Source organism: Neopelma chrysocephalum, unplaced genomic scaffold (genome assembly GCF_003984885.1).
Source record: "Neopelma chrysocephalum unplaced genomic scaffold, ASM398488v2 Primary Assembly neopelma1_44, whole genome shotgun sequence".
NCBI classification, from domain to species: domain Eukaryota; kingdom Metazoa; phylum Chordata; class Aves; order Passeriformes; family Pipridae; genus Neopelma; species Neopelma chrysocephalum.
Window position 1 is genome coordinate 27,581,938 of NW_020897703.1, and position 22,963 is coordinate 27,604,900.

Consider the following 22,963-nt stretch of genomic DNA (forward strand, 5'->3'; position numbering starts at 1 on the left):
TTATGTTTGCTCTCAATAAAAACCTAAAGTTATGAAATCAGCTGCTGCAGCCTCCAGCCCACCAGACAGGGCAGCACAGCTACAACAGCCTGCTAGGACCCAAAGCACCCTGAGTTCACTGATGCTCCCTATCCTCCTCCCTTCTCTTCCCAGAGAGAGCAACACAAGCTGAGCTGTGCAGCCAGAGAAACTAAGAAGTGGAACGTTGTGAAAGACTGAACAGGATGAAACAGAAGTCATTATTTTGGGCTCTTCAGGAAGAAAACTGAATCATACTGCAACTTCTGTAGCTGCTTACAGGAGAGCAGAGAGGAAGCAGAAGGCTGGAGAAAGCCAAACAACATGGGGGGACAGATAGGAAGCAGAAGCTAAAAATGGGGGGAAGATGTCGCAAGGCCAGGCTTGCTGCAAGTGAAAAAACAATCTTGACAAATGCTTTTCACGTCATCATTACAGATTTCGCACATCTGGGGAAATTTTTCTGTCCAGATGTGTGCTATCTTCAAGAATTTTCAAGTAAAATCCCCCGCTTGCCACAGGATTATATTCACTCTCAAGTCCAAGTGGTTTCACTCTGTTAACAAGCCTAACATGACAGGTCTCAATATTTTGCTGCCCTTGAGCCCAGCCTGTTCACCCTGAGTCTGAAAGGCAGAAGTTAGAACCAAACAACCTGAATCAAGAATCATATCCTGAAAATACAAACAGGAAAATAAACCTTGCTGACACCAGAGCTGGGGTTACTGCAGTGTCTGAGAACAGGCAGCACTCCAGGGGTACCCAGAGCCATTGCTTTTGGTTTGCTTGGCACAAGAATTAAGAGCTTTTAGGAAAAAAGAGAACATACTTGCATCAAATCAATTTTTGTGCTGAAACACTACTCAAGCCAGTTTTTCCTTTTAAAGGTAAAGAAAAGGCCATCAACTATCACAGATAAACAGATGACAAATCAAGGGAACTACTTGGTAATGGAAAGATGCCGACTCCTATTTTAACATACAGCGGGAAAAACCTGATTAACTGAATAAAAATCAAGTAAAATTCATGATATAAGATCTAAAAATAAGCCAGGGAAGAAAGCAGTGAACCCAAGTCTCTTTTAAAAAATCAGCCCAATATATCCTCATTTACTTCACTTTCCATGCAAGCATTTATCATCTCTACAGAAGCATATTCAGATTTAAATCAAGAACACAGCATAAGGAGATAAAAATTTTTTAAGAGCAGGAGTAAATAAGATAAGCTGCAAGGAAACAAGGTAGAAGGAATGCTGCTCCAACCTGTTTAACAGCAAACATTAATTTTAGAGAACCAAAGTGATAAAAAGCAACTGCCACTGCTGGAAGCCAAAGGAGAAACCAAACCATTTTTCCACTGGGGATAATATTAAGGAAATTAAAGACACCAATGTGCTTTGAAGACATCCACAATATTTGGAACATTTCACTTTGAAACTAGGAACTGTTGTACTCTATTTTCATTTCTCTAATGTGGATTACACCAGTGCTCTTCTATTTTGTTCGAGGCAGAGGATTAACACAAACTCACGCAGTCAGTGTAATTATCTAACTTGTGTTGCAGTACACATGAGAAAAAGGCCTTTTTTACTAACAGAATTACAGTCAAGGATCATTTCAGCTCTAGAAGCTTCTAAACTGAGCATCCGTTTTTAAATACACCACACTAGATCAAAAAGCTGTCAAAAAAATCTCATTTCCTCCCTTTCTCTTCTATTTTAACAGCATTACTGTTGTATAAATTTCTCTGCTTAATGATCTGACAGGTCATTTCATTCCCAAATTTGTTTAAAATGTCATGATATTTCGTCTCCATTTTTGGAACAAGAAAGTGATTTTAAAATTAAATAAGTCAAATCTGAAGATGCAGAAAAAGTATAAAAACTCTATTTATTTGAAATTAAATAATCATTTCGCCATTTACAACTTAATGACTGCTAAGAAGTTTAAAGAGAAATATAAGAGGGTTTCAGTAAACTTTTTAATCTAATGTTAAAATTTTTGTGTGAACAGCAAAACTGTAGCATGTTTTATACATCACTGAGATAAACCAAATGAAGTTAGTGTAGAAAACCAAACAAACTAAAAACTACATATTAAAAGCCAAAGCAGAAGACATTTAAAAGATTCTGTTAATGGATTCTCCTGTTCTCATACAAGTAAATGAATCAGCCTTAGCTTTCCATGGAAATTGCTTTTTGAAGTATGTTTCCTAGAAAAATTAACACAGAGCCAGAACTACCAAGTTCTATTTTACGGTGGCTGTGCTGAAGCAGTATTAGTTCCAGCTCTCTTCCTGTTGTATTTACAAGGAAACTGGGTGTGCTAATTACTCCTTTTTTACCAGGATGTAATACGCGATTACTTTGGCACGATGAACAATGACAAACTGCCAAGTGGTGTAGGGGGTCAAAAGGTGAAGCATTTCTAAAGGAAGCTGAGTGAGCTCCACTCTAGAGTAGAACTGTATCACTTTAAGTGGGAGAAACAGTTCAGAAAACAGGGAGTGAATAAATAAGCTGTTCTGCATAGGGAAAAAATGGAAATGTTTTCTTGTTCTGTTTGCAAAACATAGTAAATTAACACCACTGTAATATTGACAAACACCTGGAAGTGTAACACTTTAAACCCTAAAAATATTAAACCATACAATTTTGAATTTTTTCTATATTTACAATTAGCTAAAGTTTTACCAGATAAATCACTAACAGGGCAAGAACCTTCTAAAAAGTAAATACAGCCGTGCTACTGGATTTTAACATGAATTCAATTTCCAACAAATTAACTTCAAGTGTTAGTATCCTTTCTTAGTCAATGTATCTTTCTACACTGAGTATCCACAGCAAAACAGAACAGAGCCACGCTATTATTACTCTGTGTCATCTCTCAGATGTCTTCTCAAGTTGCTATGTAAAAAAACCCAAAACATAAAAACAAGCACGTTACAAAAACTCCAAGAGTAACTTTGGCATTCATACACAAGTAACAAATACTTACATGAAGGAATAATGAACTGGGGTTCAGTATTACCCGCATATCCAAGCTTTGTATACCTGTTGAGGCAAAAAAAGGATTAGGTTATAATATTCAATAACACAAACACCAAGGATACTTCCCTTTTTAATGAACAGACCCCTCTTCCCTTATCAGATAGATCCACTGATTTTCCTTTAAAAACAAAGAAACAAAAAAAACCCAGGCAAAATAATAACTCTATTTTAAAGTGTAAAACAATGTTCCCTACCACAGATCAAGCATCACTGCCACCTTCTACTGTAGTAAAATTTTACTAAAGAATACAAAGTATGTAATTCAATTTATCACTGCTTAGGAGTATAACTTTGTCAGAGCAGTTCCTCGCTGCTCAGCAGTTAGCATTTCTATAGAAATATTTTCATACTATAAATATTAATGGTAGAAGTGTTTTGTAACTGCTAACTATGGGGGAAAAAGCTCCTCTGTCCATGGACTGCCAGCTGGGCATGTGGCAGGGCTGGCCATCATCACATCACATGGATTTCCCAAGATGGGCTACTGTAGGTGGCAAGTACTGACAGCTGAAAATGACAAGTAGTAGCAAAAGACATTCCATTTAACAAATGAGAAAGTGTTAAAATGTGTCTAATAAGTTAAGAAAGCAAGAGGAAAATAACTACATGCCTTCACCCACCCAATTTCCAGAACAAGCTGTGGATATATACATCATCTTCATTGTCACGATATAAGACAACTGAAGAAATTAACAAAGTATTCATGAAAAGTAACTACAAAACTCAGGGTACTAAACAATCCAGCTGCTAAAATTTTTCCAAAGAGTTACCAATAGCATAAGCAAACTCTAAAACATGCAGACCAAAATGCACTGCTCTAACTTCAGAGTTAGAGTCTACCTACATGTTTTTAACCAACACAGACATGACAAGTTCTCATTTTCTGTGTACAATCAGACAGCTGCACTAACTAAATTAGCACCATCAGCAAAAGCACAGAGCACTGTAGTAGCACCTCTACAGTTTTCAGCACTCTGACATAAAACTGGAATATGTTAGGAGGTGTAGGGCAGGACTAACTTTAACAAGCCATAAATTTCTGACAATAACACAGCAAAATGCCTGGCAACAAATACAGCAAGAAGTTGGGTTTCCCAGGCTGGAAGAGGGGTGCTGCTGCAGAAGGTTCTGCTGTGATGCCACTCATGAAGCCGTGAGCAACTTGTGCACGTGCCCACACACAACACCCACACAAATTTCTATCACTGACACTAATGGCTCTCATCAGTGCTGGGCCAAGAGACACATATCCTCAGCAGGAAGGTGTATTTCTTTCCAAATAGCAAAATCATTAACACAGGACCTCATCTGACACCAAAAATGCTTCGCCAGAGATGTATTTTTGAAACTGTAAACCTGATCTTGTGTGGAACAGAAAGTAACAGCTGGGAGTAACCATGCAAAAAAACCTGACTTATTACCAACAGGAACATTTATTGAAAAAAAAAAAAAAAACTTCACAGGCAAAAGAAAATAAATAACGGGAAAGAAAAAAAAAACCCTAAATACCAGAAAGAACTTCAAATCTCATGAAGATAGCACCATTAGGCACTGTATGTGCCTCAACTCAGGACATGCAACTCAGATTTTGCACACAAGTTTGGTTTTAATTTTCTTCTTAAATATCTAGTTCCCCAAAGAAATGCCAAGAATTCCACCAACTGATGCTTCAAACCTACAATGCAGAGTAAAACTGATCACTGTATCTAGAGCGTTTTAAGAGGTTTTTAGTGCCACAATTAAGAAAACCATCAAATACTGACTCACTCCCTCTACCTTCCCTGCAAACCAAAACTGTGGCATGTAGATTTTAAAGCTAAATCTACACAAGAACTTTGGAACCTGATGACTACATAAACCTACAACTAGATTAGAAGTGCCTTAACAAGCAAAAAAAGTTAAAACTGTTTGATCATTAAACTCACTATTTCAAAGAAAGCAAAAGCTAAACTGTTGCAGGTAACAGGCAGCCTAGTTGCTTGTGGGTGGGAATCTGCCCAGCACACACACAGCCAGCAGACTGAAAGAAAAACAGTCACATGAAAGATGCATTTTACATAAAAGGACTCTATTCAGACATAAAATCAGCATATATAAAAATGCTATGCCCTACTCAGCAAGAAGTGTACTACTGACTCATGAAAAAAAAAGTAGTGCATTTTTAGACTTCCAAAAAAAAGAAAAAAGGGGGGAAAATCTGCATGACTTCTGGTCTCTGAATATCAAAGCATTTTATCAGCAAGTCTCCACTGTAGTCTCCAACACAATGTTTCACATCTCCAGTGTGCCAAGACTTTCTTGCCACACTCCCTTCCGCATCCGGAATGCCACCACTGCTTGCCCAGGGGTCAGGGAAGGACCCACTGCTCCCTCAGGCTCCTCAGGCCTGAGGGCACATCCACTCTGCTGCAGTGCTCCCATGGAGACTGAGAACTCCAGGCTCTGGACAGTGGCACAATAAAGACTAAGCCTGATTTTCATAACTAAACACATATAGAGATACTTGAGTCAAAATGGAGTCTAAACATGTGATAGGTGAGACAAAAGGTAACTTAAAACTGATTAACAGCTGATAAAAACTTTCAGTTCTCCAAATGCACAATCTAGTAACAATGGGGTTCTTTACAAATTAACTTGCAAAGATGAGGCTTTATTCAGACTAATCAGATCAATTCTATCACTGGAAGTACATATCTAAATCACATGAAAAAAAATACCGGAGGCAATCCAGATTCCACAAAGTACAGTTTCCACAGGCAGTTCATACATGGCAATGTGTGTCTGACTAAAGTATGATTCACAGGGGAACAAGGCACACCCCGTCTTCTCAGAGCTGCAATCACTGCCAGTACAGAAAAAAATCCTGATATTTAAGATATCATAAGGCAGTGCCAATATTAGATCACAGTTTTCCAGTAAATCCTGGCTTGTCTTGCTTGCAGCATAGCACTGAAGAGTGGCAGAACGGACTTCCACAGAGACAGGCAGGCACATTTCATTTAAGGAACCTCAGATTCAGCTTTCCCACACTGAATTTGGGGTACTCAGCAGTAAGAGTGTAAGGCACTGTACATGTGAGTATAAAGGTATAAGCAGATTTCTATTAAAATCTGTAACACAGAACTGATTTACAAAATCCCAGAGGTGAAAACCTGAATTTAACCTTGATTGTTCAGATGGTTTCCTTTATTTCTCCACTACCTGGAATGTGTTTCTGTGGCCTATCAGCTCACTTAAAAAAAAAAAAAAGGGAAGAAAAAGAACTCTTAAAAACAAATATGGCAAAAAAATTGTTGGATAATAGTGACCTTCAGATTTACTTCAGAAGATTGGCTACAGAGTATCCAAGAACATTCCACAAAGTCTCCATACATATGTGCCAGTATATAGAGCACCATACACATACACACCCCTTCCATAATATCTATCAATTTACACATATATGGTGCTAATATTGCCCAGTGACTTCCCTGCAATACCTTCTCCAAAAGGAAATGGGGGTCTCACGCACCACCCTCTGGCCTACACAGATGTAATGATGTGACAAACAAAACATGATTTTTTGTAAGGGACATTCATAGCACAAACAGGGTGTGAGTAGCAACCAATGAAGGTTCTGAGTTAACTCCACTAACCCATATCTCAGCTATCAGTGGAGAAACATCTCTAGTGTCACATCAACCTCAAATTCACACTCTGAAACTGCACCTCAGGTCTGTGCTGATCTGCCTGGGAGCTCTCCGGAAGGACAGCCAAAGGGCTTTCCAACAATACTCTCAACTGCACTAATGGGATTTCTTCCATGTGCTCTCTCACCTAGAATAGACATTTCCAAGGCCATGACATGAAAGCAATGTCACTTGAAGGTTACTTACATATTAGTCACAGACAATTTTAAAGCCAAAAGGAAATAGCACAGAGGATAAGAACTTCTAACGACGATGTCATTAACAGAACCTCCTTCTGCAAACCACAAACTGACCACGTGCCTTTGCTCCATTTCTGTCCTGCCCACAACAGAGGTCATACACTCTCCCAAGTTATACACCCACCCTGGTCTAGCACAACTGCAATGGTAACAAAGGAGAGAGGAACAGGGGGACAACTGCTTTGTGGGTAATTACTTTGTTCAGCTGCTCCAAGTACAATAGAACTGGGGGGTCCAACAGGAGTTGTGTGTAATTTTACTGACAGCTTAACACAAAGACACCAATTAGCCAAGCACAAGCAGAGAAGACACCTGAGGACAAATGTCACCTGACCTTCAACTCCTATAGAGCAAATCCAGGTTACAGCCTTCCCCTCAGCTACTCCTAATGACCTAGCTAAAAGCCATTTCATGCACAGGACACTCTTTTAGATGCACATACAAACATGAATAAGACATACCTTCACCGTTAGTCTCACTGGAAAGATGCAATGCAACTTGAAAAACAAACACGCTTTTCTGTGGGAAGGGAGGAGTAATGCAAGTGGGAGTAACAAACCCAAAACAGTCTAGAAGGAAAGTCAGGATTAGGTTAAAATCAAAATGGTCTCTTTCTAGTTTACCTTCAAGGTGCATAAAGTTAGAAAAACAAGCATATATAAGGATATTGTTTTCAGAGGGCTTTTTTTTGTTCACCAAATTGCTCTCTTCATGATGGCTCTGAATTACTGTCCATCTGAGCCACAACCCTTCTCTGCAAGCTCTAACTCAAAATGCAACATATCCTTTGATTGTATCTCAGCCTGTATGATGCAATAGCCTTCCCAAGCAGAGTAACCTGTACAGCACACATGTTGGCTTGCATGTGTAAGTTCTAAAATTCCACTCTGGTGTGTGCCACAGCCTGCACATCAAGCCCAGCAAGGTTTCTTTAACTAAACACACCTCAAGTCCTGTACAGAACCTGTCCAGGGGGTCTTGCTCCAAGCAAGTTTAACATTCAGTGATGGGATTAGCCTTTACACAGAGTTAAATGCATTTACTCTTAAACGTAAGCTGATACTGCCTTGCAAGGTGTCATTCTTGCTCAGGCAGCAGATCTGTACTCCACATCCTCTTCCATGCTTTAGAGCCAATCTCCCATTTCCCATGACAGTCTCTTGCCATCCCCTTATGAACTCCCCTGAGGCAGGAGCGCTTTGCATTTCTTTCCTGAAACCACGTGGAAAAGACATCCAGAAAGGAGGGCCAAGGACAGAAAGTGAGATGATTGCAACACACATCATGCAACATACATTCATTGCTGGCTACATTACTTTAACTCTAGAAGAACTGTAATTAAGTAAGCAGGTTATAGAAGGCACTACAGGAAAGCTCAGAGTGGAGATAGTCTGAGGAGGACACACACGTGGTAATATATTCAAAAGGGTATGAAATAAGTCATATGGCAAAAACTTGAAGCTTTAAACAGAATGGAAAGGGATTCTGCTTACAGATGGTCTGTCCATCAAAGACTTCATCAAAAAGGGTTTAATATCCCTTCCTGTTTAAACTGGATAAATTCTACACAATTATAAGTTAGATACTATGTCTGATGTCTTCTGATAACAGCTGCTTTAAAAAAGAAGTGGAAAATTTCTCAAACATGGATGAATCCCTAATCTTCATACACAGAGCCTCATGTGACTGAAAAGCCTGAACAAGCCTTTATTTTTTATATTTGTTGCCTTTCTTCTATCACCCTTCTTGTACACCACATGAGACTGAAAAGCTTAGGAAGTATTTGCTTTTCAAATCCCTGCAAAGAGAAATAATGAGAAAATTACAGTGAAAGAGGAAAGCCACCTTGCCCCTTTAAAAAAAGGTCCCAGCTCTGGTATCTGGTGTAAATTGGTTAAGCAGCAGCAGATCAGAAGTCCCTGAAGAACTGATTATATTAGGAAAATGGGACTGGTATTAATAAATTAGTTTACTCTTTTAAAATGTCCTTGATAAAACACAAGACAGCGAAAGACTGTGAAGTGAGTCGTGCTTTTTATATTTTATATCTTTACTTAATATATATTACCTTTTACATACTACTAGTTTGCAATTTTAAATAACAGCTGCTTTTTTAAACTATTTTTATCAACAAGTGTTTCAAGTAATCAATAGTGAAAGCCAGAGAAATAGTTCTATAAATGAAAAAAGCACACAAGATTGGAAGTGCTATCAGATGAAGAATCTTGATAAACTGTAGCTGAGACGCATGAAGGGATAGTAAAAGGGAGTACAGTATTTCAACAACATAGAAGGTCCCACCTGGACAGCAGAAATGTTACAAATCTGGCAGTCTACAACCTTGGCCTTGGAATTAACTGCATTACTGCATGCCTGAAACTATTATTTTACAATATTTCCCCTGAAAAATATCAGTCCACTTGAGCAAGAACTGTCACCTTGACAAATACTACTTTGCCTCACATCTAAACTGTTACTGTAAAACAAACCATAAGCAGACTAAAGGAGTGTGCAATTTAGTAAATGAGCTCAAAATCAGCTTGAAAGCGAAGTGCTTCTAACACATATTTATTTCCTAAATACAAAAAACCACGCCTTTAAAACAGGGTAACTTATCTTTAAAAGTATCTATATTTTTATATAGAAATTTATCCTGTGCTGCTTTTTATCAGCAGCTACATCTACAACTCAAAACACAGACAAGACTATAATGCTTGCTAGTAAAATCCAGCTGAAGTGGGCAGTGAAAACCACAAAGTCACAGCCACACACAGCCAGACCAGAGCCTTCCACGTTCAAGTCCAAGAGCAACATGAGGCAAAAGCAGCCTGTGCTACACAGCATTCTGAACAAATTCACATGCAATGTAGTAAGAGACTCCAGGTGACAGTTCTATACCAGTCTGGAGAACAGAGGAAGCTACTGCATTGTGCTGCTTCTGGTTTTACCAACATTTGGATGGAGTATAAGAAAAACAACTTTCCAATTTGCTCTATGTTTACTTGCATCACAACTTAAAAAGAAAACTCAAAAAAATCCCCATACCACTAGGAAAGTTCTCTTCTCCTAAAAGTATACAGGAAGATAAGACGTATTTATTACCAAAAGACCCTGGCTTATGATGGGAGTCTCAAAATCAGCCAATATTTAAGTGTTTTCAACTGAAAAAATCCCAGTTCTGGCATTCTGATGTTTGTAGTCTTTGTCAATTTTATTTATATTTGTAAATCCCCTTTCTAGTATTTAAAGTTGGCACATACTAACACAGAAAACGTTTGCATTCCTTTGACTACCTTTTCCTCAAAGTAAGAAGAGCAAACTGCTTTGGATATTATCTTTGTATAATGAGAGTAGAGTAGTTTGTGTTGGCAAAAGCAGAATGCTCTCTTTCTACTTACTGCTTCCTTTGAGACTTCTAGAGTAATTCATTTTAACAAGTGTCTTAACAAGTGCCTCTGTGTTACAACACACCCACACAATACTCACCTATACTGGTAGGGTTTTTAATTAATTTATATGTCATTTTTTGCAAGTTTTCTGAGCATTTTGCCCAGCCTGCCTATTTCATGCGATATTTCCAAATAATGAGGAAAGAATGCCCCAAAAGTTTGGAAGTCTGAATGATTAATTATTTAATAGTATAAATTACTTATGAGGGGGAGATTTATTTGGCAACTTTCTACATCATTTACCCAAAATAAGCTGAACATCAGGAGTTGGACTCGATGATCCTTGTGGGTTCCTCCCAACCATATTCTATGATTGCACAGACATTTATCAAGAAATAAAAAACCAAGAGAATAAATTAATTATACACACTTTTCAACCGATACAGCAAGGAGGGATGAAGTGAATGGACAAATACATAACTTGCAAGTAAACAAAATTTTGCACTTGAAGAAATTAGTCAGGTAAAATCTAAGTCATGATGCAGAAAGAGCCTTAGCCGATATAAACCTGACTTGGAGGTTTTTCCAAGCAAATGCAATACAGTGGCTAAACCTTTTAAGTTATTCCACATTAAAAAAAAAAAAAAAGTTGAGCTTTTGTGCTTGCTATTTGTATAGTTTCAGCACTTGAGAACCTGCAGTCACTTTGAACCTGCAGTCACTGCTATCACCCCAATCACACCAATCTGAGCAGAGGATAAGATGAAACCAATTGGACTGGGAGAGTAGGGACTGGAGAGCAGGAGCACCCAGCAAGCACTGAAGGACATTGGAAGTGTGTTGAGACAATCTTCTCTGGACACCAGTTACCACTTCAGCATTCCAGTAGGTAAGCAAATGTTTTCCATCAAGAACAGGCCTGCACTAAACCATCAGATTACATATTTATCATGTTACACCACGCTTCTAATAAAAGGCGGCTTCCGATTAGAAACAGTTGGCTTGTAGAAAAAAATGCCCCACTAAGCTGTGGACAAAACCACACCACTGGATCTTGTTTAATATAAAAAGCAGATCTCGTTTAACAGGATCACAGAGATTCTGAAGTCTGACTGTAAATATGCAAGCAGTCCTATTGTGAAAGCTCTTTCAGGTGATAAACACCGTTCTACATCTGAGGCAAGTCACGACAAAATACTAATACTGAAAAACTGGATAAGAGATACTGCATCAAGTAAAGATTAAAATTTGGATTCATTCACTGATAGCAGGGTACAATCAAAATAAAGTATCAACAGACAACCTCCTGTCTGCATCTTGCTCTCCACAAACTGAGCATGCCAAAACACATCCTGTGCACAGCTGCAAACATTTGCAATGACCACAAGAGAATAATAAAGAGAAAAAGGAAACCTCAGGAAAAATGAAAAACTTATATTTATCTAGAGTTTTTCCATCTACTCTTGAAAATGCAAACTCATGATCAGAACAAAAAGAAAAAAAGATTCAATCACATTATACTCTACATTAAGTCAGTGGATAGAGCAATGACTTTTTCAATTTTGGATATAACCCTCCTTGATAACTGAATAAACAAAACCCCAGCAATACATCACTTGTGCTTGGAAAGGAATGATACTTCATTTTGATGGTTAAAGTAATCCTGCTATGGGCATAACGAGTTTGTAATCCAATTGGTTTTTTTAAGCATCCACCCAAGGATGATTTTTGCTAGATCGGTACACCTAAATATATTTTAGTTCAGTGACCAAAACCAAAAATTAAAAATTATAGCAATAGAGATTCTTTTTCCTACACAGAGCACAAAAAAACTTGGAATTTCCTTGAGGACAAACTGAAGCATATCTTCAGTTATTTCACCTTTGAACTTAACATCGTCTCCTTAGAGTCTTTTAATTTTGGACAAACATTCATTAAAGTTTTTTTTAAAAAGTTTGTTTGAAATTGTCAAAGCCTTTTAGCATTTCCCAAAGAAAGTCTGCAATGATGAAACTAAATGTTGAAACATTATGTTGAAACTTTTCAATTGCATGAACTAAATGACCAACTGCAAAGTTTCTTATTTGTGCCTATGAAATAATACAGAGTATGGATTACTACTCAGGAACTTGTGCAGTATTTCTGAGCTGCTAAAAACTCTATTTTCAACTATTTTAGACAAGTAAATGTCCATAGGACTCAGGCAATCAACATACTTTCTGGGTAGAAAGTCCAAGCCAGGTACTAAACACACCAAGGAACAAGAACGGAACCTGCCCTGTCCCAGGCACACCTACAACCCTGCCCTCCCTCAAAACCTTCCCCCCAGCCAGGAGCTCTTTAATGCAGAAGGAGGTTTATTTACCATTAACTTTACAGATCCAGCCCATGGATGCAAGTGTGTTTGTGCTCTACCCTGAAATGCCACCACCCACTTACTCTGTATCAAGCATTAAGTGAGACACAGGAAAAGCAAAGCAGAAACAAGACTGGAAAGTGCCGTGCATCTTGAACGGCTTCTGAAATGCACTCAAATAAGATATAAACTGATTCCTGCAATGGCATTACAAAAGAAATATATATGTGTGTGTGTGTATAGGAATATATATATATATTCCTAACTGAACTCCTATCATTCTTAACTATATTGCACACTCAGAACATTTAGTGTTGCAACATGAACTGTGATGTATTAGAATCATTTAAGAGAACACCACAAGTCATCATCAGTCTTTAGAATATCTTTGCAAATTTTTTTCTAAACCACAATTCTTAATCTAGCACAGCTCCTTTTTGCACTTTAAGGATGAGGCATTTTCCCCTCCCTCCCTAACCACTTCAGCCACTGGCAAGCAAAAGATATCCTTAAAACCCTGGAAGAGTATTTTTTCCATATGCCATTAAGGAAATATTTTGTCCATGCTTTCCATGTTGAAAAATTACTTCTGGGATGACACAACGCACAGAAAATTCATCCCAAAAAAGAATGTTTTCATGAAGACTGGAACTCACAGAAAAGTCATGACAAGATATCCAGCTTAACTGCAAAAATATCACAGTGTTGAAACTTTACACTAAACAGAAGTTATGCTTTGAAAAACCTGTGGAAATAACCCATGTCTGGAACATTAGGAAAGAAAAATAATTTCAAGGTCCAGTGTAAGATACTAAAAAAGTTGGAAACCACAAAAAATAAAGGCTGTAACTTCCCCCACCCTGCTTTTATAGCACTGGATTGCACCCCTCACACATCTTTGCTGTCTATTTAAGATTATTGCCTTTCATGGGTCTTGTTCTTATTTGCATTATCAGGCGAAAACCCAGACATGAAACAGGAAGACATAATCCTTTCATAACCTTTCACATCAGAAGACATTCAACCCATAAATAGTTTGCTCTACTCAAGAGTATGAACCTACAGAAGTGTTGCATGAAGATTACCTAGAGCAGTAGGATTTGCAGGGAAATGCCCCAAAGCACAGCTCACTGCATTGCACTCCACCTGAGCACCACTCAGCCACCACTTTTCTGAGTTTCCATGTACCCAAAAGTTAATCCTTCCTTTATTCACAGCAAAACCAGTTATAGAGACTGAACAGCCAAGAAACTCTCAGATAAATGTGATTCGTTCCAAAGAACAGCTTGCAACGTTACGTCAAGAAATCCTGGACATCCTGAGAAGCCTCAATTCTCCTGGCTCTCACCTCAGAGGGAACCCAGACTGCCATGAGGTACCAAGGGAATCTTGTGCTCCCGTCAAGAACAGGAAATCTTTCTCCAGTCAACCCCAAAATCTTTAATTCTTCCCTAGTATTCAAGACAGAAGAAGTTAAAAAACCGCACCCATTTCTGTGACCTGCATATGGGAAGTGAAAACAGGGCCCTAGGCTGGCATAGGAGAAGAAGCAGAAGAAAGCAAGATCCACGACAACAGGTTGGGTTTTTTCCACAATCACATAACCAACTGACTCAAGAGGATAACCAACACACACGACCCTCCCAACAAAAGACTCCTGGGTACACTGAAGAAGCTGGTCACCAGTGACACTCAAGTATCAAATGGATGCCCCTGACAGCCACAGAAAAATGGCACAAAAGCCTAGAGGAAATGGAAAGTTCAGGTATAGAAAATACAAGTCATTTCCTTCATATCCCTTTCATTGTTAAAATTAAGTTCTCATTTTGGAACTGCAGTAGTTATACAGCCACTTACTTCAGCTCAGCTGAAGAGCCATTAATTTGAACACTTGCAATTATCTGCCATCCTGAAAGAGCTAATTCAGTGTTATATAAGTTATACTAAAGGAAAAAAGTGCATTCACACAGAAAGACACAGTTAAAATCTACTTGTCAACCTAATCAAGCTAAATTCTAAAGTGGCGTAGGAAGAGCTTTTAATCATGACTTGCAGGCAGTGCTGTGTTTGCCTGTACAACAGGCAGCAAGAACTATTCAAATACCCAAAAGGCACAGAGCAAAAGACTGCAGCCTACTGTGATTAAAAAATGAGTAAGAGCCTTTTTCCTTCTTTGGTATGTTGCTCATCTACTTTATGGAAATAACTTCGTTTTATTCTTCTATTTTGTATTTTTTACCTTAAAATGCATGTAATCCTTAGATACACCACAATATGAAGTAAGTCCATTCACAGCACACCTAACTTAGAGAAAATCATTAAAAATCTACTGTCTGAAGGATACAAAGAGAACACCACACAGGTGCTACTTCACAGCTCATTGCTCACAGACAGGGTGCTCATCTATTGTGCAAAGAAGGGAAAGAAAAGAGCTCTCAGCAGCCAAGTGAAGTCAAATTCAGCACTAACATGGACATATACTTCCTGACAATAAGGTCCACAATGTTGTTCTATAGATTACCCAACAAAACTATAATATGTTTAGAACTAAATCAGACAAGGCTACTGATTATAAAAGAATTAATACTGGGTTTAACAGTTATGTTAAACTAACTGGGCTCTTCAGATTTTTCATTTCATGTCTATAAGTTTACTGTATAATTAAGAGGACACTGCGTCAGACAAGCAGCTTTTTAAAACCACAATTAAGTATTTACCTGCTCTTACTAGGTATCAATTACCTTATTTTCTAGGTATCAAGTTTGCTTAAGCAAAGAATGCAAATTTCAAGGTAACAAATGTAACACTGGAAGAATTTTTGCTGCACCCATAATCTGATTGCCATGTCTCTGACTTCACCCATTTCCCAGCTCCAGCTGTATGACATGTACTTAGATGACTCCTAAAAAGTTTGACTAACCTGTTAAAACCTCAAGTGACAGGGATTGCATAATCTCCCCAACCTCTTCTGTGTTTTGGTCTCTTTATGCTTTGAAAGACGTTCTTATCATTTGTATCTGAGCAGGCTGATGCTGAAAAGCACAACTCTGTCAACTTCCTTATGCCTCTGTCTTAGGTGGCAAAAATGCACCTACACATAAAAAACCCCAAACTAAACACTCAGATCAACAGGCACAAGATAGGAAGACATCCTTAATATCTCTTCTACATCTACTCCTTTGCTGAGTAAGGTAAATGCTCCTTGGATTGTAAATTAATAATCAACCACCCCTTCTAAAAAAAGCCTCTTTATAGGAAAATCGGTGAACATTTAACGCCTTACTTGCTCACCCTTTCTGCTTTGGTTGCACTTCCAAAACATCTTTTCCTATTTTCAGGGGCTATCTTTCATTTGTCTGCTTCCTTTCATTTTGGCAGACAGGACAGTACCCTGGGTGAGACCTCAACAGATCTGCACTGAGCACACAGCTGACATAATTTACATGTCATGTTCTCACTCTCACTTATACACACAAAATGAGATGGACAGGGAGGGCTGCAACAATTAAAAACTAAAAGCTAAGAGCATGATTATGCTATCACATCCTACTGCACTACCACCCACCTGTTTGCTCTTTACCATAATATTAGATCTTTCCTCTGTAAATTCACCACTTGATACCTCTGTCTACCGAACTCAATGAATTCAAACCACTCCAACACTCTGTAATGATTCCAATGCTACAAATCTTTGTCCTCACTGTACTGAAGCAGAACTTCAAGGATGAACAACCTTGGATTAGGAAATGCACCTGAAATGAATGGCCTAAAGAGCAGAATAAGTCGTGCTGTGTTAAAAAATACAAAATACTAGTGCACAATAAAACAGCATCTTGGAGCATTTTGTGAAGACTTGGAGGGAAATAAATAAAACAGGAGCAAGACTTGGTCAACATCATATTCAAGAAGATTAGAGTATGCCCTGTGCACTGAAGTCAATTAATGGTGTACTTACACACACATCTTCCCCAGGATCATTTGTTTTAACACACATGTCCCTCGGTACACCTCTCACATGAAGACAAAGACATTTCTTACACAGCTCTATGCTTGCATGCTGCTCCTGCAGGGCACCACTGAAAGCTTTCAGTGAATCTCTACGCCAGTGGTCACAACCTGTACTTTGCAAATCTATACAGACATGATTATTGACTTTAATGGGACTACCTGTGATACACAAGCATATGTGATGGGAAAAAGCCTCTGGCGGCATGTGGTGGAGTGTGTTACAGAACTTTTGCTTTGAAAGATAAACAGCAATATACACGTTAAACTCGCATATACCTCCATTACGCTCAGCTACACACTCTCATTCCTGCTGTGCAAACTTTCCTTCATCCCACAAAATTCAAGGTTTTAGTTCTTCTTTAACTACAGGTATGATTTCTGCATACAACTGTTAGACACACACATTAGAGACAGACACATGTGTACCTCCTCTTCTTAAAGACTAATTTATTTATGTCCTAGACCAAACAGATTCCCTTGAGGGGAAGATAAGCACGTGCTTTCAAAAACAAGTTTCAGAGAACACGCCCTTTCAAATAAGTATTATAAATACCTGTACCTACACTACAGTGCATTCACAGAAAATTCTTTATTTTTGGCAAGACGGATAAGAAGTGAAACAAAACAAAACAAAAATTAGTTAAAGAAGCAGCATGCCATCAGTGGTAGCTAAACAGCCTTGAAAATATACCAGTGCCTTCCTTTCCAATGAAAAACTGATGCACGATGCCTAAATCGCACCGCAGACGGGAGGTCACGGCGCGGTTTTCACTTCCCGAGTGCGCTCCTGGAAGCGGGACCGCGGAACCCGCCCAGGTCGGCTCCCTGCAGACATCTCCAGCCCAAACCTCCGGGAGAAGGGAGCCCGAATCCCGAGGGCCTTCTCCCGAATCATTCCTTACGGTGTATACCACTGGCACCGCGTTCTCTGCACAGCCTGGCAGCTGCTGAACGAAAAGAAGCGTTTCCAAAGCGGATTTGGTTCAGGTTTGACACTCAAAACTGCCTTATAAGGTATAAAAGCCCGAAAGCAGGAAGAGGCTTTGACAAAACTAAGGAAGTTCCTCTGCGCCTGCTCGATGGGAGGGGGAGGGGATTTTTTTCCCTTCCACAGAGAGAGAGAGAAGTATCACAGAATAAATGACATTATCCGCACGTTAAAAAAAAAAAAAATAAATACACAAAGCCCCCCCCGAGACGGCGCTGGGCAGAGCGGCCGCTCCCCTGAGCCAGCGCATCCCGGGGCACCGCCGGAGCCTTGTCCCCAGTGGCCACCCCCGACCCCGGCAGCCGCACAGGGACCCCAAACCTCGGCCGAGGACCGAAGGAGGAAGCTCCGAGAGGCTCCGAGCGGCCCCGGAGAGCAAAGGGAAGGGCAGGGCTCCCGCCGGGCGGAGAGCGAGGGGCGGGGAAGGGAAGGCGGTGAATGCTCCCCCCGGCCCAGCCCAGCCCAGCCCGGCCCGGCTCAGTTCCCCCCACCGCCGGCCCCGGGCGCGGTCGGTTCCCCGGCCCGGCAGCGCGACCCCCGCCGCCATCTGCAGCAGCAGCGGCGGAACCCGCCCGGCCCCGCCCCGGGCGGCCCCGAGCTGTCAGTGGCCGCGGCTCACCCCGTGCCGCAGTCTACCACGCAGGCCGGGAGCCGCCCTGCCATGCTGGTCGGTAGCGGCGGTGCTGGGGACGGCGGGCGGCCCTGGCGCTCCGGCGGGGCTCGGCGGGCAGCGCTCGGCGGCACCGAGGGACTTCCGCAGGGCGGGCGCTGCCTCCGCCCCCGCCCGCTGCTCGCCCGGCCAGCCCAAGATGGCTGACCCGCCCCGCCCGCCGTGACGCGCGGTGGCGCGGCCACGCCCCGCCGGGGCGGAGCGGGCGGGAGGGTCCTCGGGACGGGCGGGAGCGGGGGTTTAGTGCTGAATCACAGATATCACGGAGTCAATCGCGTTGGGAAAGACCGCTGGGGTCGCTGGGTCCGACCCGTGGCCGAACACCACCATGTCAACCAGACCATGGCACTGAGTGCCACGTCCAGTCTTTCCTGTTACGTCCCTGGGCAGCCCATTCCAATCCAGTATTGTCAGGGTTGGAAGGGACCTCTGGAGATTATCCAGTCCACCCCCCCTTGCCAAGGAAGGGTCACCTGGGGTTGGTGGCACAGGAACGTGTCCAGGTGGGTTTGGAATGTCTCCAGAGAGGGACACTCCACAACCTCCCAGGCAGCTGTTCCAGGGCTTTTCCACCCTCAAAGTTCTTCCTCATGGTCAAGTGAAACTTCTTGTGTTTTAGTTTATGGCAGTTGCTCCTTGTCCTGTTGCTGGGTGCCACTGAAAAGACTCTGGCACTGTTCTTCTTGGCACCCACCTTTGAGATACTTATACGCATTTATGAGATCCCCTCTCAGTCTTTTCTAGACAGGCCCAGCTCCTGCAGTCTCTCCTCATAAGAGAGATGCTCCAAATCCATCATCATTTTTGTGGCCCTCCACTTGATCATCTCCAGTAGCTCCTTGTCTTTCTCTTACTGAGGAGCCCAGAATTAGTCACAGTGCTCCAATGTTGAATCACCATTTCTGTGAAGAATTTCTACAGAATGTCCAACCTAAACCTCCCCTGGCACATTTTAGACTGTATCCTCTTGTCCTGTCACTAGCTGCCTGGGAGAAGAGCCCAGCCCCCACCTGGCTACACACTCCTTTCAGGTAGTTGTAGAGAGCGATAAGGTCACCCCTGAGCCTCTTCTCCAGACTAAACAACCCCAGCTCCCACAGCTGCTCCTCACAGGACTTGTGCTCCAAACCCTTCAACAGCTTCATTGCTCATCTCTGAAAACCTGAGGGGATACAGGGCAAGGGGCTATGTGTTGTGAGGAGGGGGCTGAATATGACAAGGGGGTGGATTCCTGCAGGTCCTGCTGCTGCAGGACTGAAAGTCCTCTGCAGAAACAGTATCACTGACCAGCCAGTGCAGGAGGCTGGGCCCCTCATGGAGACTGGCTGGACAGGAGCTGGGCTGGGGAATGAAACACCTGCTCGGAAAGGGACCAAATACCCATCCCAGCCTCCCTGGGAACCTGATTCCCCTCAGGTGTATCCAAAGGAAACCCTGAACCCCTTCCATCCATAAACCTCCACAGGAGTGCCAAACCCCCACTTCATGCTCCCCGTCCTTTCAAATCCTGCAGCCTGAGGCAGGGTGGACTGGAGCACTGCCAGTCCCACCAAGCCAGCAGTTTTTCCCGGATTCCCACCAGCCTGCTCTGCTGCCCACCAGTATGTGCCAGTGCCGCTGTCTCCGTGCCATGCTCCCACATAACTGGAGCAAACCAGCGTGGCCCTGCCACGATCAGCCATCCCAGCACATGCACTGATGGGATCAGTGGTGTCCACCACTTCTTGGGTTTAACCATAGGCCACCAGCCACTGTTGGAAGGATTTTCGGTCCCAAAGTGGGCAAGGGGCAATCCACTGTTCAGGTTTGGTGTTGAGGTGGACAAAATACAGTCTGTACTCTTCTCTTTCTGTCTCTTTCCACCTTCCACAACTCTTTAGGCTTCGAAGGACAGGGTGCTGTGCCTACCACATCTGAACCAGTCCTTGCCCCATGGTGTACTGTAGCCACACGCTATTTTTTTGCTTGTTTTCAAAGTATTTTAATGTTTTAATGGTTCTGATATTGAGGTTTTGGGGTATTTTCAATTCTTTCCTTGCTGCTCCTGCCTTGGCAATGTGAGGATGTAAGCTTCATGGCATAATCTGATGTCATGCTGGGGACAAATTTGATAGTCCATCAAAAGGAGTAATTGCCATTGACAGGGCTCAGTGGGCACTAATGGACCTTAATGGCTCTAGTCAGCCTTACCAGGAGCCTCCACTCCACAGTCCCTGTCTGAGAGAAGAGGAGACCCATTTAAGATCAGCCCTGGGCCCTCAGTTTTTGTCTGAGCTATGCTGTAGGTGTGTGCTGTTCTGACTTGCTTGCTGGCTTGTTCCTGTGGGCCTCCCTGGTTAACACCACTGGTCCAAGTCCTGGTCTGCTGACTGACAGCCTGGCTTCATCTCAGACCTGTGCAACTGGAGGCGGCCCCATGTCCTGTAGGAAGACACTAGCCCTCCAACTACCCTCACAGTGGTCTGACTCCCTTCTTCAAGCATTGGTTCTCCTCACATAATTTAAGCTATCTCTAATTAATAGGTTCTTTTCCTGAGTGGAGGGTTAGATAAGTCAGTGCCAGTGCAAAGGAAGGACTAGGTACATGCCCTTCAGGATGAGATAGGAGGAAGCAAAACCATCCCCTTTTGTAGCAGCAGCCAGGCCGTTTGGTTGGGAAGTTCAAGTCACCATCTGGCTTCTGTGGGCTGCCAGATCTTCCTGAGGAACATAACCAAGGAAAGGAGACATTGAGAATATTAACATTTTTATTTTAATGTCAGAGCAAATTATGAATAGAACATTGTGAGGCATTTTACAGATAATGAAAGGGACTTCTGCCGGATATTGTGTATCTTGTGAGCTATGCTGTGCTGGAATATTAAAGATGAATATCTCTAAAAGCTTTTCAGAGAAAGTGCAAATAGCCCTTTTTTATGTACACGTCTCTGTGTATAGGTGAATATTTATCTACAATAAATACAGTTAGTATATAAAGTAGAACGTGGACTTTTCACTTCCGTCTTGGTTTTATTACCTGATAGTCAGGGTTATACATGCAGCAGGTTCAACTGCTGCGTCTGGCAGATGGAGCCCTGGAATGAGAGAGCAGCTTAGGGCTCCAGCTGCAGGAGTTCAAGTATCCCCCTGGAGGAGCATGAGGCAAGGGCCAAAAACCTGAGGCAGGCAGAAAGGATGGAGCTGGCAGGTCCTGTCCTGGCTATACAGCTCATGGAGCCGGTACAGAGGGGATCAGCACCACCGAGTTAGTTTGCCCAGCTGCAGTGAGATTTAAACAGAGCAGTCATTAGTGTCCCATAGCTGACTGGTCTTTATTACCTAATATTTCCAAATAATGCTCCTGATTAGTCTAGCTAAGCCTTAATAGCAAAGCCAAAAGACAAGACACTAGAACTATTGGCTATAAAAGTATGCTGATGACTTTTTGCTAACAGAAGCATCATTTCACTATAAAACATTAAATCACACCCAAAAGCACTTATGTAATGCACTCTGCAGAAAATATCCCACGGCTGTATGTATTTTTTTTGTCCTTCTGAGTACAGTTTTTTTCTGTGAAATGGTAGGACACTGAGCAGAAAAAGAAATACTGCAGTTCATATGGAAAGTGAAACAACTCTGTTAAGCAATTCCATTGCAATCTTTTGCTATCAGTTTCTGTTCTTCCTGAGTCTGCACGAAGAAAAACAGCAGTGCTGGTCATTTTCGTTTTACTGAATTACAGTGGAATTTACATTTGAGGACCAAAAAGCATAGGATTTCTCTCAATATCAAGGTGCCAAGTCAATCACAGTTTTGCAAGGGAAGGAGTTGAAAGGCTCAACTCCCTGGCCATGAGAGCTCATGTTTCATTTTATTAGTCTTGCCAGATGCAGTTCTTCAGGTGGCTGTGGACTCAGGCGCCAGTCCAATAAAATAAAGGGACAAGATTTCTCTTTAAGCAATATTTTCTCACATTGTTAAGCCATAAACACAAGGTTGACATATTACTCATCAAAATTCAAATAGATCAATCTAAATTTCAATACTGCTTCCTGTATAGACCCTTTGGAGTTTTGTACATTGGCATCTAGATTGTCTTGGTGGATATTTTTAGCATAGAAGTCTTGTGCTTAAATTACAAAACCGAGCTTATAAAGCTAAAGTTCAGCTAGATCCAGCAAGATTGCAGTGCTGACTGATATATTTCAAAACTTTCTTGAATGGAAATATTTTCCAATCCTTACTTATTTCTTCAGTACAGGAGCAGTAGTAGCCTACAGTCTGTTTTCATGGTGTAACTATCTGAATCTTTTAGTCCTTATTTGGCCAGAAGTCAGTTCCAAACTTATGCAAAGCTTTTCACCATTTCAGGGTGTACCAGAAATCAAATTTTTAATGTGTAGAGTCAATGTCTGAGTACATTCTCAATCTTACCAATGGAATGGGAGTGAATAAAACCCTGAATTGCCTTTATCTGGTACCATCCCTGGGAGTGTTCAAAAGGCATGTGGCTGTGGCACTTGGGGGATATGGTTTAGTGGTAGCACGGTGGTGCTGGACTAACAGTTGAACTCA

The 22,963-nt window shown here is 41.5% G+C and overlaps 1 protein-coding gene across 1 annotated transcript in view; it reads right to left on the reverse strand.

Annotated features, from left to right (window-relative positions):
• ACTR3 (ARP3 actin related protein 3 homolog) overlaps positions 1–18,481 on the reverse strand; it is a 30,100-nt gene extending 11,619 nt beyond the window's left edge. Inside the window, exons 1-2 of the mRNA XM_027679087.1 lie at positions 18,356–18,481; positions 3,015–3,070 (exon numbers count right to left, since the gene is read on the reverse strand). Coding sequence (XP_027534888.1) covers positions 3,015–3,070; positions 18,356–18,399 — 100 coding nt within the window. The 5' untranslated portion in view covers positions 18,400–18,481. The remainder of the gene's footprint in view (positions 1–3,014; positions 3,071–18,355) is intronic.
• Positions 18,482–22,963: the final 4,482 nt, after the last annotated feature.